The sequence below is a fragment of the Sycon ciliatum genome, chromosome 1, assembly GCF_964019385.1.
Source record: "Sycon ciliatum chromosome 1, ocSycCili1.1, whole genome shotgun sequence".
NCBI classification, from domain to species: domain Eukaryota; kingdom Metazoa; phylum Porifera; class Calcarea; order Leucosolenida; family Sycettidae; genus Sycon; species Sycon ciliatum.
Window position 1 is genome coordinate 38,828,020 of NC_088643.1, and position 17,674 is coordinate 38,845,693.

At 47.1% G+C, this 17,674-nt stretch overlaps 1 protein-coding gene across 1 annotated transcript; it reads left to right on the top strand.

The window, feature by feature from the left end:
• The first annotated feature begins 1,143 nt into the window (after positions 1 to 1,143).
• Positions 1,144 to 17,408, top strand: LOC135824736 (store-operated calcium entry regulator STIMATE-like). The gene is made up of 7 exons (XM_065337446.1): positions 1,144 to 1,648; positions 4,062 to 4,110; positions 4,728 to 4,826; positions 11,943 to 12,064; positions 13,234 to 13,346; positions 14,580 to 14,663; positions 16,524 to 17,408. The coding sequence occupies exons 1-7, from the start codon at positions 1,432 to 1,434 to the stop codon at positions 16,830 to 16,832; spliced, it is 993 nt and encodes a 330-aa protein (XP_065193518.1). The 5' UTR covers positions 1,144 to 1,431; the 3' UTR covers positions 16,833 to 17,408.
• The last annotated feature ends 266 nt before the right edge of the window (positions 17,409 to 17,674 follow it).

Here is a 17,674-nt window from a genome sequence, read left to right on the forward strand (position 1 = left end):
CACGAGAAGTCCATCGAACCTTCAACATTGCAGTGTAACCATGAAAACCGAGGTGATATTATCATATCACTGTAGCCATGGTAACTACATGTAGTTGTTGGGGCGGGACGCAGTGTCATGTACTAGTAGCAGGAAGGAGCCATGAGCCCTTACCGGGACAGTCAGTGCCCTACTGGGGATCACACACACCCGGGCCGACATGGCTCTTCCTGCTACGCAGCGTAGTGTACCCCAGGGCTTAGTTTGTAGGGGTCGGGAGTCTCACAAACAGGTTTATCTCACTACTACCGGTCCGGTACTACAACTCCCTCGTTTACCGTCTACCCATATTTGCAGAAGAGGTCAATTGGCCCATCATTTCTCGGCCGATGTCGCCTTTTACCAATGTCACCACCGTCTTAATTATTCATAATGTTGGCCGATTCCATTTTCAATATTATTGGCATGTTCTTTGGATTTGTAGGCATGCTTGGCAATTCTAATAATCATGATCCTGCAATAATTATTATCATTTTTGTGGGTGCGTGACCATGGTGACTACTACAGTCGTGGCCGAAGAAATCCGACCAGGCCTAGGCTCATGTGGCCCTCGAATCAGTTTTGGGAACATGCATGATGTAATTGAAATGGAAATGCGATATATGCGGCGCTACTTTTGACTCGCAGGTCGGATTTCTTTGGCCACGACTGTACTACATGTCTTGTACCTTACTTGAATGGTTCTTTACAATCTGCATCACAATTATTTTGTGGGTTCAGCAATACTGTAAGACCAGATATTTGAAATTCTAACGGATTTTGTCTCAAAACTGGTCAATGACTGTCATCATTATTCTACAAACAGCAAAAGGATAATATTGTACACAGTTCATCCATACATAATGGACTGGAAGATTTGCTCGTATACCGTAGGCGGGAAGATTTGCTCGTATACCGTACTCGCGTACAGGCTCGTACTGCGCACAAAAGACGACTTCCACGACTCGACTCTCGAGTACATGACTGTACAGTCCCAGTTTTGATAAAACTACTGCGTGCACACCGGCGATTTGAGGGGAACACTCGGGTAGATCTTGAAATCACTGCATTTCTTTGTGTGACTGTCAAGTGCATGCCATTGATGTATGAAGCAGTACTAGCCAGGTCATGGCTACTTTAGAAGTAGCGCAATGCCAATAGCCATTGTATTCAGTCAGCATGCGTCTCAGCTCGTCTCAGTTTTTGTGCTGGATCAGACTGATTATCTTCACTCTATCAAGGACAGGCTATCTGGTAGCAGTTAGTTTTCTTTCCTGTGTGAAAACAGTGTTGCCAGTGTAACAGGTTGATTCGATGATAGCCTACACCGTGTGCGCGATGGTTCTAGTTCTGGAAACACATTTCTACCACGCCTAACCCTAAAGTCCATTCTGGCGAACGTTAGTCGCGAAGATGCAGCTGGGCGCTTTGGTATCGTCCAGTTTGAACATCACCATCAATGGCAGCAGCTATGTAAGCAATAATTTTTCGATTGGCCCAAGCATCTCTGCAGCACCGTTTACCACGGCTAGCGATGGTGGTGGTGACAGTAAGAAGTGCCACTTGATGGATAGAAACGCTGTTATTGTGCAAACGATACTGGCTGCCTTGGCGTTTAGCACTCTGTTACGTGAGTATTACTGTAACTTAGAAGTACTAAGTACTAAAGTATAAGCTTGCGTATGGTCTATGATAACATCAATTATACTGAATGATGTGTAAAACGACATGCGACACTTGCGACAAGAAAATGCTTCTGGTGTGCTATCGCAAGCTGCATGCTGTCGCAGAAGTGATATTTTGTGGCTGAAATTCAAGTTTGCATAATTATGTCATTATGAGCCACAATCATATCAATAATATCAAGAGTACATAACCCCCCAGAGTGTGCAACGCCGATCCAGCTCTGTGTAGGGTCTTGGTCGAGCGGAATCGGATCTTCTGATGTCATGCGTACACTTCACACCAGCGCAAGGCCGGTCTCGAGGCAGGGCACCATTGTTTTTGATCCAAGAGTACCCGCGACTCCCCGGGTTCCCCTCAGATGTGTACGGTATTATGACGCAAAGATCCGATTCCGCTCGACCAAGACCCTATGCAGAGCTGGATCAGGCGTTGCACACTCTGGGGGGTTATGTACTCTTGATAATATGGAGAACAGTTTCGAAGGGGATTGGCGGTGGTGGCGAGTTTGGATCATGTGTGTATGTATGTGTGTGAGTGTGTATGTGTGTGCGTGTGTGTGTGTGTGTGTGTGTGTGTGTTCGGGTGTGTGTGTTCGGGTGCGTGAGTGCGCGCGTGTGTGTGCGTGCATGTACTACAGTGTGCACGTTTCGAATTCGCGGACATAATATGAATGAGAGTCCGTCATTCATCCTCTCTGAATTTTAGGAGACTCTCCAAAGCTCTCCAAGCTCTCCAAACTTCAGAGTGGATTGAAACTTTGGAGATTCCCGCGGTTTGGGGTCAACACATGCGAACTACTGCTAAAGGCCACGTGTTGATCATGAGTGTACGACATTCCCTTTTCGCATACACACAGTGCGTACTATGTTCGTGTCACTGAAGATCGCTGCCCCTTTGGTGCTTCACATGCAGTCAACTTTGCGTATAACGACACTCGGCAGGGCATTAGAAAAGTGTCCTTATTTGCGAAGTGTCGTTATACCCGAAGTCTCATTATATGTGTTACAGTTAGATGGGACTTTGCTCTGGGCATGGAAATTCTGTTGTTATTCGCGAATTGTCGTTATATCCGCAGTCGTTATTAGCGAAGTTGACTGTATGCAAAAGATCTCCGAATTCTTCGAGACGCGTTCCTAAATTATCCCAGTTTCTTCCGACTTCCAGGAGAACTTTCTCCGAGAAGCTAGAGAGAATAAGAATGCACCCTTAAAAGCAGCAATGCCCAATGCACTACAAATGGCAGCAATGTCCATAAGATATACTAGACCAGACTTAGTATGTGGTAATCTTACAAATAAGCAATGCCAATAGGTCCTACAACAGCCAGGGTAGAGAATGGTATAGGTGACCCCGGTGCAGCGTGGGGAGCTCGCTCACCCAACTATGCAAAGATGACGTTTTCGTACGCCGAGGTCTTTGGGGGCCCGGGTGTAGATGTTGCCTTCCGCGGGAAAATTGTACGGGCTTTGTCCCATGTGGGTAGGTTCCCCCGAGTATGGCAGCAGAGCCGCTCTCCCTACACTTTGGTTCGCGATTTTCGGCGTGCTCTTTACGTCGCACCAAGCACATGTACAACACAAGAAGATGCGCCCTCTGGTTCAACTACCGGTACAAAGTTGTCAGATCATTTGTAAAGTTTGCAGGTGACAATCGTTTTATAATGTGCTGCACCATGTAACATTGCTCTAGTGAACATGCCAGGGATAGCAATGTCGACCTGCCCAGCAAGTTGGTGTAAATTTCAGAAGGCTGCAATGGGAGCTATGCCTAATCTTCCCGCGCCGTTTGGTTTCGCAGAGCAAGCCGTACACACTGTGATACCAGCCCCTGCATAGAAAGGTTCATGACCTGTGTACAGTCATACTCACAAGTATACTAGGGCTGGCTGTTCCTGCCAAATACAGGGCAAGTTGCCCCGCAAAAAGCCTGCAGCCATATTTTATGCATAGGTGCCATTGCATAAGTGTAAAACGAACAAGGCAGTCAACAGCAATGGTAGAAATTGAGGCAATGATGAACAAAGCCGCTTTTAATACTATGCAAGCAATCTACTATGTCGGCGCGAAGCAATTATTCATACTGTGCTGTACAGTGCTGGCCGTTGCCGTGAGTGAGGCAAGCAATCGTTGATGCCCTCACGCTCACAGGGTAACTCATGACACATGTCTCAGGGGACTGGTCGCACTTCACTGTCCAGCACTGCGGTACATGTGGTGGTAGTAATACCGGATTATGACTACATGCTGCCTCCCTTTCTCCATTGGTTTGTGTGTGTGTGTGTGTGTGCGTGCGTGTGTGCGTGTGTGTGTGTGCGTGTGTGTGTGTGCGTGTGCTTCTGTTTCCATGCAATTATTTAGTGAAATGGTACCGTGAGTCAGCGCATGAGAAGCGACCGTGTGCCGTATGGTGAGTGTCCCGGGCCCTACACGCCTTGGCGGTCTGCATGTGTATTGTGTGCTTGCTGCTCTACTTGCATGGCACAGCAGCCTGCATGTGTATTGTGTACTTGCTGCTCTACTTGCATGGCACAGCAGTCTGCATGTGTATTGTGCGCTTGCTGCTCTACTTGCATGGCACAGCAGTCTGCATGTGTATTGTGCGCTTGCTGCTCTACTTGCATGGCACAGCAGTCTGCATGTGTATTGTGCACTTGCTGCTCTACTTGCATGGCACAGCAGTCTGCATGTGTATTGTGCACTTGCTGCTCTACTTGCATGGCACAGCAGTCTGCATGTGTATTGTGCACTTGCTGCTCTACTTGCATGGCACAGCAGTCTGCATGTGTATTGTGTGCTTGCTGCTCTACTTGCATGGCACAGCAGTCTGCATGTGTATTGTGTGCTTGCTGCTCTACTTGCATGGCACAGCAGTCTGCATGTGTATTGTGTAAGGTGTACTTAGTACTACTTAGTGCTCTACTTGCATAAAGATCTTCAGCACACTGCTTGTCAACTTATCATGTTTACATCTTCTGTCCTAAGCCATGCATTGTCTTGCCAATTGCCCTCAAATGTGTTTGTTAGGTTAGCGGATACGACAAAGCAAATCGTTGGTGCTGGGGTGGTGCACAGTCTGAACGTTCTCGTCTCGTCTTTCAATCAAATTGAAGATCCATGCACTTGGTGAGTTCTCACAAACACCAGCTAGGCTCTGATGTGTTCGTTTTTCTACCTCAAACGGTAGATTCTACTTTCCTCTACCGTCTCTGCCAGGCTTGAGGCTGGTAGAAGTCTGTAGGGGTACGGTATTTCTGTAGAGGTGTGACCATGAGAGCTGGTTTCCACACAACATTGTACATTGTACTGTAAAAATTGCATACCGGTATGCGGATTGAACATCGGTGTCGTACCGACATCGGTAGATCAGCCTTCAGGTGTGTACACAGGGTCATCTGTAGGGGGTTTCCAACTGAATCACAACCAACGAGTTTTAACTTTCTCGACAGCCTTTGTCACCACAGACACTTCTCCATAGGCACAGGCGATGTCTTGTGCACGACCCTGCAGGAATGTCGTGAGACCTTGACAAATACCAGACCATGCTTGGTGCCAACAAAGGCATGGATAAACGGGAATTTCCGAATAGCGGCCAACAGGCTGTTGGCTTTTCGTGTGGACTCCACGTTCCAACCTTGGCCCGTTGCGATATCCTCAAATACGACAGTGACGGCTGGCAGGAGCTCTGCGAATGACTCATACACAGCAATACGTGCTACCCACCGGGTCTTGCATAGGTTGATGAGCTTGGTGTGTGACACATATTCCAGCTTTTTGATGTTCTCTGGCCTCCAGGAGTTGCTGTCGTTTCGGTGAGTACTGGAAGACGAGGTATACCTCCTCCAACGCCCCATGCACGTTGCGCACAGCCTGAGTTCCACATGCGTTGATTACACAAAGGTCCAGGGCATGTGCACCGCAGTGCATGCAAAACGCCGATGGACACTGCTCCAGTATCCGTGCTGCTGTGCCTTGGGCACGCCCTGCCATATTCCCTGCTCCGTCGTACCCTTGTCCAGGCTGGCAAGTATCTTGCCAGCAATTGCTTCGCCAGTGGTGCCGGTGTCGCGAAGAACGAACTCAACCAGCTGTTCCCAAATGGCTCCACTGCTGTCCACGGACCGCAATACTAGTGGCGATTGCTCCTTGTTTGATGCATCTGCTGCTTCATCTGCGCAGACAGAGAAAAACTTGGATTTCTTCACGTCAGCAATGATGCGCTGCTGGATCCATTGGCAACATGCTCCAATAAGGGCATTCTGGATACGGGGTGACCTGTACTGGGCAGTCTTGTCAGCTGTCGAAAAGTGCTGCTCCAGAACTTCATCACCAGCCTCCATCTGGAACTGCAGAAGCGCCTGAACATTGCCTGGTGTTGTGAACCCTCTGGTTCTCTAAAGTATCAGGAACGAACGACCCCACACGGCACGAGGACAACTATTTATTCTCAACAGTATATTTCACTTCCATCTACTAACAACAATGAATGACGAACAACTGAATAACTAACACTAAAACCACCGGGTAGTTATAGCGTGAAAATGACAGCGTATATGAGAAAAGCATACACATACAACATACAACTACAGCGCACACAGCAAACCGCACATAGCGCCTGTAGCGTATGCCACGTCGTAAACATCAGCGGTACGGCGGAGTCGGGATACAGCTGCATTGAAACGAACACAATGTCACAAGCGAGAAGGCCTTTCACTCTCGAGAACTTGTCGTTTCACAACATTCTCCCCACCAAACGGCTTCTCACCGCCGTACAACAACTCCTAAGTCAAAACGATGGGGGCTCTGACTACACGCCCAGAACGAGCCATCCGCTGCTGTGGGGGTGGCCAAGGTAGAATATTACCAGTGCTCAACATTTCTGCCAACTGAGCAATGGTCTGCAGACTCGCGCATTTCAGATCAAGCTCTAACGTTGGCTTCACGAGAGCACATACCGGAATGACTGCGGAGCTACCCAGGATCGTGATGGCGAACTTGTCCATCCGCCGTTGGCTTGATTCCGCACCGAACGGCTTCACCTCAACAGTCTCAACACCAAGCTTGCCGATCTGGGCTGTCACACACAACACAGTCACGGGGCCACTGCCTCGTGGGGCGGACGCTGGACCAGATAACCTACATTCGATCTCCGTGTTCCACACAGTCTCGCCGCTTACTTCTTCCGTGCTAACCAGTATCGCCCTTCTCGTTTCCTTATCTTCTACGCCTTGCGCTTTTATGTCTTGCGCCTCTAACTCTTGCGCCTCTAACTCTTGCGCCTCTAACTCTTGCGCCTCTAACTCTTGCGCCTCTAACTCTTGCGCCTCTAACTCTTGCGCCTCTAACTCTTGCGCCTCTAACTCTTGCGCCTCTTGCGCCTCTTCGTCTTGCGCCTCCAACTCTTGCGCCTCCAACTCTTGCGCCTCTACGCCTTGCGCCTCTACGTCTTGCGCCTCTACGTCTTGCGCTTCTACGTCTTGCGCTTCTACGTCTTGCGCTTCTACGTCTTGCGCTTCTACGTCGTTCGGCCGAGACTCCAGCTGCTTCTGAGCGTCTCCGACCGATGTTGCCACGCTCTGTACCGACGCAGTGGGCCTTGGATCTGATCCTGCCACTGGCTTCAAGCACTCTTCTGACCGCTGCTTGTCTGTAAGCAAAGTCTTACACGCCTTCCGGCGTCCTTCCGGGCGAGGCAAGCAAATCTCGCTTTGCTTCCTCATAATATGTACTGGCGGCAATGCGCTCGGCCATCTTCTTGAGCTTTTCGTTAAACTCTGCGCGGAGCGCACACTCTTGCCGTCTAGCACTGCGCTCTTCAAACTCCTCGCTCTGTCGGAGCCTCTTCTCCACGTATTCTCTCAACCTATCGCCTTCAAATCCATACCGAATTCCGTTGGCGATGAAGCTGGCTTCAATGATCCATAGTTCCTGTGCCATGCTCGCTTCGTATCCTGGCGTGGTCGCCAAATGTTGTGAACCCTCTGGTTCTCTAAAGTGTCAGGAACGAAGGACCCCACACGGCACGAGGACAACTATTTATTCTCAACAGTATATTTCACTTCCATCTACTAACAACAATGAGTGACGAACAACTGAATAACTAACACTAAAACCACCAGGTAGTTATAGCGTGAAAATGACAGCGTATATGAGAAAAGCATACACATGCAACATACAACTACAGCGCACACAGCAAACCGCACATAGCGCCTGTAGCGTATGCCACATCGTAAACATCAGCGGTACGGCGGAGTCGGGATACAGCTGCATTGAAACGAACACAATGTCACAAGCGAGAAGGCCTTTCACTCTCGAGAACTTGTCGTTTCACAACACCTGGATTGCCAGACAGGTCACAAAGCGAACCATCCTGAATAGGTGCGCTCTCGTTCCGATACCCACGCAGTGGAATATTTTGCTTCCTGCGAAACGCGATGCATTTCAAGATGGAACCGAGAATCTTCCAATTCCATTCAATGGTTCTAGCTGCTTGCAACTGCATCTGCTGCTCTACTGACAACTGACCCTCTTCATGTGGCAAAGAAACACCGCTGTATCTTCCAGTGCATTTCGATGGTGAGTCAAGTGGCTGTGCTCTCACAGCGTTTGCTTTGCACGAGTCATGTTGGTGAGAACATCATTCGTGACAGAAGGACACCGTTCTCCAATTGGGTGTGCCGCAGACCCTACTGCCGATAGTGAACAGAACCGGCATCTGCAGGCGATTTTGGAGAATCTCAGGAGGGAGAGTACTGAAGCTCTCAGTCACTACTGCTAGTACTCGGAACTGTATTGGATTCGCTCGGACTTTGCAGAGTCACAGTTGCTGTGTCCGAGCAGGATGCACTAGGCACTTCGGCCCAGGAAAAAGACTCCACATTCCTTGCTCGTTTCCCTGATCTAGATGGTTCAGAAGAGAAGAAGACCAGCAAAGTCCCCTTTCATTTCGACATGATCCAGGCACAAACAACGACACAACGAACTGCTTCTCGCACTCTGAGTTACAGCGAAAATCTTCTCTGCCGAAATAAGAACTGAAAAGCGAGTTACATGACAGGGTATGATGTGACAGACGCATGTTGATCTTGCTTTTATTATCGCCGCCCACTATGACCGCTGGTGACTTTCACCATGTTCACATGACCGTCTCGTAGATCTACTGCATGCAATCATCCAGCATGCTGCATACAGCACCAGTCATGTGTATCAGTGCACTGTCTGTCTGAACTGAACTGCATGTGTATGACTCTACGCTCACGACGGAACAAGTACAGTCCATTTCAAAACTATAGACGCGTAGGGTTTTTGAAATATTTCAAATTTGGCTGGAACTTTTTGAGAATAGTTTTCGGAATATTGCTCAGGTCCGCTCCACAATTACTCTCATATAGTTTCTAAACGATTGGATAACAGATGCCCAATTTCGAAAAAATTATGCACAAAGTTATCACAGATTTTATGTGGTATAGATGCTGGCATAACGGTTTTTGCCTAGGTACGCGTCTATAGTTTTGAAATGGACTGTAGGTCGATCTCGTATTCCCTGTTGCGCTTCGGACTGAAGTGAGCCGTCAAAGCATCCTTCAAGTCGTTGTAACTTGTAATACTACTGCTGTCAAAGGTGAGGTAGACGTCACACACGTTCTCACCGCCACCGTGCAAGAGCTGGGCTTTCTGCCGCTCGTCTTCCGTGATGTTTGCTGCAATCAAATAATTATCGAAACGAGCCTGCCATTTATCCCAACGAGGGCCAATCGACTCAGGCGGTTCCAGATCAAACGGGTTCAATGATTTTACTGTGCTCATCGTGGCAGCTGAATCAAGAACTTCGTCGCCAAATATTATGATCACACCATGTACCAGAGCAGTTCAGGACAAGACAAAAGGGGAACTGTTGACTCCAAGATCAAAGCTAGAACGCCGAACTAGAACAACATGGAACCTCAGCAGCACAACGGAAACGCATGCGCGGCTGATACAAACTTAGAGTAGGGGAGTAGAAAGATAATGATCTATCACGTGAGGTAGCTCACTAGTAAGGATATCACAACGCTCCAGCTCTAGTAGGCGTATGTACTGCATTTACTGCATTTACATGCACATGTATGCAATGCACCGCACGCATACTGGTATGCATGCCGTACTATAGCCACTGCAGGGCACCCCGGCGGCCCTGGCAAGTCTACAGATCGATCGCGGACCCTACCAAAATATTGCACAGTGGTACATTCGGAACATTTTGGGGGGGGGGGGTTCCGGGCAACCCCCCCCCCTGCGTACCCGCCTGGCCTTTATTAACTACCAACTATAGTCTTTTCTCTCCTCTACTCTACCACTTTGAAGTATATAAAAGACCTCAGTGCAACAATGTAGTATGTTATTACGACTGGATAATGTGTCAATATCGTACTGTAAGTACGGTGCAAATTACGGGTGAAGGTTGGCACTGAAATCCCGAGTTTGAGTACTCTGATTTTCTCCGATCGAATATTCGAGTATTCTTCATCTCCTAAAAATTGCACACCAGCAGTGTCTGCTCCAGGATTGTAGGACAGCCGGGTACACGTGTATCTGGCGCAACCATCTCAACCGGGTCGGCGCCGGGTACACATGTACGCCCAATGATATAAATGCGAATGGATAAGCTGCATTTAGAAAAGAGAGGACAGGAATTAGAAAATTACGAAAGAAGAAGAAGTATCTGACACATACAAGCCATGTAGTCAGTCCTTTCAAAGTTCGAAAGTGTAAAGTACCAACCGGGTCACAGGTGACCCGGCACTATATTTTCAACGGGTCCAAGCGCCGCCCAACCGGGTGGATTACCCGGCTCAGACAGCAGACACTGCACCAGGGGCCTGAAAATCACCTGATACAACCCTGATTGAACCGAGTAGCAGTCATTTTTCTCGGGTATATTGGTTGGTGGGTCATTTAGGCTCTCTCTACTCGTGAACAAATGTTCACCACACAGTCTGCACATCAATATCTGCCGACTGCTGCTCTGTAACTGCAGATTTCTGTGGTAAATGCATGTACAATGTATGAACGAGTACTCTGATTTATTCCGAGTATGATTATTTTTGAAAAACCGAGCGAGTGGTCGAGTATTGGGTATAATTGTTTCACCCCTAGTGAAAATGCAAAAGAAAGAGCTAGTGAAGTGTATCCAGTTATACTGAAGTAGTAGTATAAGCCACCAGCAATGACTAGATCACTATGACCCAAAGCGCATGTTCAGTTATGGCGAGTGCGACTTGCCGACAAACCTGCTACCGTACCAACCGTGCGGTCCACCATCATATGTACACCATCATACACCATCACACATCATCACACATCATCACACACCGCCACACACCATCACACACCACCACACATTACGGCACTAGAGAGGTTCCGGGGTACGATTTTCCGTGCCAAAATCCGTATGGGCGCTACGGATTTTTTTCCAGGCGTGCTCCATACGATTTTTCGGCACGAGAATCCGTGTGGACTGGCTTTCATACGAACCATGCTTCGTATGGAGATTTGCGTCATCGGGTGCAGAAAGATTTTTCGCGTACAAATTTCGTACGAGAAACATCGATTTTTCGCGGGAAGTTTTTATTTCGGTACAAATTTTCAAAATAAAAAGGCATAGCGCGGGAATGTGACGTGTTTGCGATCGTAACCTAGGCAATGACGGCAAACACATAAGTTCCGTACCCCGGAACTTTTCACTGCTCGAAAACGACGTATAAAAAATCCGTAGAGCCTCCATGGATTTTGGCACGAAAAATCGTACTCCGGAACCTCCCTACTATAACTTATAAGCACTCTGAAGGGAAAAGTTATGTATGACGGAAAAGTTCCTAAGCCTGCCATCATTGAACACTTGTGATGAGGCTGATGGAGAACCGACCCCAGATCCCATGGGAAATCCTGGATCCGCCCGCGCCTCCTCCTCCCACCTCTCTAGTATGCACAGTCTCTCAATCTGATCTTGTTTACGTGCGATTTGACATTCCTGTGGATTCCTCCAGTTTACGTATTGTATCTCCTACTTTCATCGGTGTTTGCTAATACCGCTGTGCTGTGTGCGTTCTGTGCGTGTATGTGTGTGTGTGTGTGTGTGTGTGTGTGTGTGTGCGCGTGTGTGTGTGTGCGCGCGTGTGTGTACATGCGCGCATGCGTGGGTGCATGTGTTTTTGTTGTTTTCTGTTGTGCACTTGTCACGGATATTCACCTGCACCTCTGTAGGTATCTGATCAACTTTGTCTTGGACTGCACACTGGGCCTTATCGTGATTTTCATTGTTCTGGCTATTGCCAGGTACATTGGTAAAGTGCGCTTGTGGCCAAGCTTGAACTTGGGCGAGTATGGTGAGTAGCTTGGTTTGCCACCACCCACCTAAGCCTGGCTAAACGAGTACAAAGCCGCATTAGAGTGGACTGCTCCAATGCCTCACCTATTTGCCGAGTCAAGGCTACTCGTACTGCGGTACATGTACCAGCATTCAGCAACATGATGTGACTACTGGCATTATCTAGGGTGGTGATATAGAATATGTTTCCCCCTGTGCTATGTCAGTGTGTGATCATGGCATGTTCAGTCTCATCAGCTGGTATAGTACATGTATATTGTACAGTTTCCAAGGACCCGGCATATGGTGCAAGGCAATACATTGTAAGCAACATGTACCGTACAAGAGTATCACAGTACACGATGTGCCCACAGTGAGTTAAGACCTAAGCGCAGTTGTTCTAAGTGATAGTATGTGGACAACTAAGGAGTCGTGGCATGCAGGAAGATATCACGGGCAAGTGAGACACTAGACACCCTTAGCAAACAACGGTAACGCTATTTTTTACGGTACTCGTACCTTGATCACCCAAATAGCGTTGAAGCTGCAGCGTATAAACGTTATGGGGGCTGATTTATCGTTGTGACCAACGGTACGTGTTTTGGCCAAATATTGCATAGTCCATACGCATTTCACCTTGTATCGCGTATATGGTGACAAAAATGGTTGTACCGCGCGAAATCAAAGCTATTCTCGTGCCAACAGCGTACTAAAAATAGCGTGCATCTTGCTAAAGGTCGAACCCAAATCACGGTATTTTCCCCCTTACGATAATACCGTTACAACATAACGTTTTTTGCTAAGGGTGTCTACTAATAATATAAAACGGTATGGGATTTACTTCTTTGGTGCCCGTTCTAGTTTCCCTTGGGGCAGGATTGATTTATGTACCCTTGCCCGCGCCATCACCAGGATAGGTCGCGTTTGGGATCTTTAGGTTACGGTGAAGTATTTCACGGATCACGAGCCACGTCGAACAACCTAATCCCAGGTCAAAAGGTAACATTGTTCCGGGTACAGTACCATGCTCTCGTGTCGTCTCTATAGATGCACCGACTCCCTGATGACAATCAACCGAGCGCACAATATACATTCTGACTCAGTGTGCTTACACGTGTGTCTTATTCTGTTGATTGATGGTCGTTCTGCGGCATGGCATCTGCACTGCATGTTTTTGGTTTGTTTCAGGAGAGCCATTCCAGTGGCGTTACTGGCTTATTCAGTGTGGAGTGTACGTGCTGGCTATGCTCATTGAAAAAGGATGTGTGCTGGGATTTGTTCAAGCTGGTTTCTGGAGAAAGGTGAGCAATCGGTTATCAGGCTGCAATGTCTGAATTAGCAAGTGATAAAGGCACCAATGATCACGGTATGTCATGATCAGCCTGGAATCTATCAGCACTGCAATCAGTACTCAAACAGCAAAGAAAGGTGTACAGAAATGACCAGAATTTGAAACTAAACGTGTAATAAATGCTTGATTATTCAAATTTTCAAATGGAAACTTTTTAATTATTCAAATGTATTCGATCTATCAGTGCTTCAAGATTATTCGAATAGTAATTTGCAAATTCGAAGGTTCGAACCAACACTAAACCTAGTGGATAAAGGTGCTAAGATATTACGAGATGGCGAAAATAATACATTTTAGCCTGCATCTGTAGTAATGGGGTAATGGAAAGGAGTGCTATGACACCTTCGAGAATACGGACGACTTAACCCTTTAAGAGCCACAGGAAAATTTCAAAATTCTGCATTTTTTCGTGTTCCTTGGATCATAGCTTCAGTTCTACTCACTCAATCCTCACAATCTAGGGCTTCCTGGAAAGGTCTCCGCGAGAGGAAGAGAATGATTTCGATCATGATAGCCAGCACACCGTCTAGCCAGCGCTAGATCGCAGCGACAGTACGAAAAATGCCCTAAATGCGTCCCGCTCCAGATATTTCATTTTTACTCGATCGTGGAGTTCCAATTTTTTCGCTGTGTACTCTTGACAATATCAACAGTGAAACCCGTGCAAATTCGAGTAAACCAGCGTGACGAAAAGTCTCAAAATTCTCAATACTAAAGTCGCACTGCGCGCTTTTGAAATTGCCGCGATCGCGGCTCAACTTACGAGTGATTTATCTCAGGAACCGTAGCCCGCAGTGCTTCGCGGATTGTTTCTTCCGACAGGTGAGAGTTTTCTCTTGGCCCTGGGTATTTCGATCACTGGATTTGAGCGAGATTGGACTGAGTTACGATCTTTTGAAGTTTTGCATTTGAATGCGTCGTTTACGACGCATTCAAGTATGGGGCGGCTCTTAAAGGGTTAAGAAGACACATAATTATCTATTTTTCAAAGTGCATTGTTGTCAGTGATAGTATGCCAGCAACAAGCATGCTGTGATTTAGTCGGATTGTTGCACGTTTGTATTGATGTCAGTGTATAGGATACATGTATGGCAACACAGCACTCTGGAGCTCGGGATAAGTAGACGTTTCGTCGTTTACCGTGGTGTTTTCTCTCCTCTGCCTGCATTTGTTGTTCTCGTAGGTTGCTGATGTGCTCCTTGAGCCTATCCATAACACCACTGTCAGGATGGTTATCGTCATGCTCATTGTTCCGTTCGTATTTAATGTGAGTAAAGAATGGATTTCTATAATTATAGCCTACCAAGTACGCCTTTCAAGTATAGGCGTATGTACCAAACGTCAAGAGTATTTAACCCTTTGCCGGCCTAACTCAATGTATGTGAGGGGTGGTCACGCAAATACATGTACACACAACCAGCAATAACTCAAGAACCATGTGATGTAGGTATGGGTAAACCATATATTTTCAAAATCTGTGTGCCTGAACGCGTCCAGAAAATTCAAATATGACTAGGTCCAGGCAAGGATAGGGCCCATGGTAGCCCTTCAAGTTGAGAGAAAATACAATTGCGAATGAAATACACGAATATCCCAGCACGAAGGGCATACCAAGTTCGTGATGGAGCTGAAGTCGTACGATAAACAATCAGGTAAGGGCTACGTCTTTACAAGAAATGTAGGCTCTCTACAATACCGCCATTGAACACCAACACCTCGCCATCGGCGATACGCCAGCAGCAGCAATTCCCATTGCACGATATCGCAGTTTCGGTTTGTTCATCTCAGCGCTGCTCGCGTCAGATTCACTCTCGCTCAGATGAGTACTCAGGCGCGAGCTTACGCATGCCGTGATTCTCACGGCCAGGCGAATCAGCTGATCGCACCTGACGAGTCCTTGTGACAGTCGCTGTCGCCGTGTCGGCAGCAAGAAGGCTTCCTCTCTGTTTGGAGAATTTTGTTTCTTCATTCGTGGACGATATATTTTTGAACTAGCAGGACTCAACGGAGCTCTTTTTCTCAACACACTACACTGCAAAACCTCCCGGGACATCCAGCCTGGACTGGTGATGTTACTGCTCTCACTCGGAGCGCTTGTCAAACACGGCCCCAAGAGATGCACTCGCATTCTTGAAATGCGCGCATGGCGGATGGTCGTCTTTTCAAATTTCAACAAACTTCAGTCGATCGATACGGCAAAAATTTGTATGGTAAGCATGGTTGTTTTGCACATCGTCAGAAAGCCTTGGACCTCAGCTACGCGTAGAGCGCCATTTTAGCTGTCTCCTAGCAACAAGACCCCAAAAAAATGAGGGCCAAACGTACCGATACTATAGTATCGGTACGCTTATGGTAGACCGGTAAAGGGTTAAAAGGAAACAAACGATGCTCATAGAATGTATGCTCATTTTCTTTGTTGGTTTTCAGGTGCTCATACAATTAGATTCGTTTTGAAACTGTATCACATGTACCACTCCACACTGCGCTTTGACCGCCTGATTCCACCCGCACACACCACCGCCATCGTGAGGACAGTTCCCAGGGAATGTGTGAACGGAATTGTCCTCACTAGAGCGGTAGTGTACAGTAGGTAGAAATGGGTCGGTCAGGAGGGTGGTGATGTGGAAGGATGAAGTTAGCTAAATATTCTACTCTTTTTCAGTGGATTTGCTTCTATTATGTACTATTAGCCTCAAGGTGGCTGGAGCGGTACGACTTTTTAGGGGCCATTTTGGAAGTAATAGTAATTGGCAAGATGGAGATGAAATTTGAAAATGGTTTCAGTGGATTTCTGGAGGAGAGCCCGGTTTCATTTCTTTTGGTCTCATTTTTCACTTGTGCGCCAACTTTGAAAAGGTTTTATGAATGGTGCATGATACTTGAGTAAATTAAGACAGATCATAAGCCTTTCTAACTTTTGTTTAAGGGAGAAAATAAGATCAAAGGAAATTGGAGAGGACTATTTGCCAAATTTTCGCTGAAACTATTTTCATAAATCATCAGTCCATCTTGCCGATACATGTAGCTTCCTAAAATGCAGTTAACATTTTTCTCCAAGAAGTTGTATCGCCATCTTACGTTTCTCATGGTGTGGGCTTGCTTATATGCATTTCTGTCTGTACCACAGGCTTTGCAGTTCTGGGTTGTGGATAACATTCTTAAGCGAAGGCAGCGAAAAAAGAAGGCAAACGGGTCAAAGAATCGTGCAGGTGACTGCGATTCGAATCTCAAGGAATCCCTGCTCCAAGATGAAACAGAGCCAGGGACCGGGAGAGGGTCAGAAGATCTATCTGCAGCAGCAGTCTCAGCAAAAGTTATGCCAGGCATTGCCCTTCGTGTGCTGGGCAAAGGATATTCGAAGTTGAAACAGGATTCCGGTGCTACATCCGATGACACTGATCACGCATACAGCAGTGGAAGAGAGCTGGCAGTGTAGTCGAATAGTCAGCACAGGCATCATTTTTAAACTCAGAGTTTTCGGAATCTATAATAATAATTATTAGCATTGCTGGCTAGAAAGCAGGCCTTGAACCAACCCTTGTGCATCATACTATTCACAGTGAGCTGGTGGTGTCTGTGTTACGGGTACATGCATTATGACCGGCCCGGCATTTACTGATAGTGTCTAAGTGCTGTGCACCGCTGGAAGTGTAGTAATACCTGTAGTGTAGGCTGTTGATATGGCACATAGTCTTGCCGTGTTGCCCTGTCTGCCTGTGTGACCATAATTTTTTCATACCACCTACCTGCAGTCACTGTTGACCAGTGACGTTGAGCTGCATTAGTGCATTGCAAAATTTTATACTGATCCCACACAGCCAGGGGAATTCTGCGGAAACAGCCCTGGTCTGAGAGTAAGGATTATTGATTTTTTCTGGTGCTCTGTGTAGATTTTTGATGTCTTGATTTTCGCTTCTTTACGCAAGCAGCAGTGGATTCATATATAAATTAATGTGATGCCAATCTAGTGATATTAATTTTATTGCTCTGAGAGACAGTGAGAGTGAACTAATTGGATGTATTCCTGCAGCTTCTACTTCACTACTACTAGTGTAGGCTTACATCAAGAGTACATACCCCCCCCCCCAGAGTATGCAACACCTGATGGGGGGGTTATGTACTCTTGCTTACATGTAGATTTCAATAAGAAGGTTGAAGCAGCACAACCTTGGAGCCAGAAATTTCAGAAGAATGAAAATACCAAGTAGTTCGTTGGTGGTGCGTGGTTGTCCACCATTGTAGTGGTAAGATGTACTGGGGTCCGGCTGTCCACCAATG

What these genes read in the sequence shown, in the direction of transcription:
- LOC135824736 (XM_065337446.1), top strand. Translation starts at nt 1,432, where the DNA reads ATGCAGCTGGGCGCTTTGGTATCGTCCAGTTTGAACATCACCATCAAT. An exon ending in AAGCGACCGTGTGCCGTATG is followed by an intron (nt 4,111 to 4,727) that starts GTGAGTGTCCCG and finishes TGTGTTTGTTAG; the next exon opens with GTTAGCGGATACGACAAAGC. An exon ending in AAGCTGGTTTCTGGAGAAAG is followed by an intron (nt 13,347 to 14,579) that starts GTGAGCAATCGG and finishes TTGTTCTCGTAG; the next exon opens with GTTGCTGATGTGCTCCTTGA.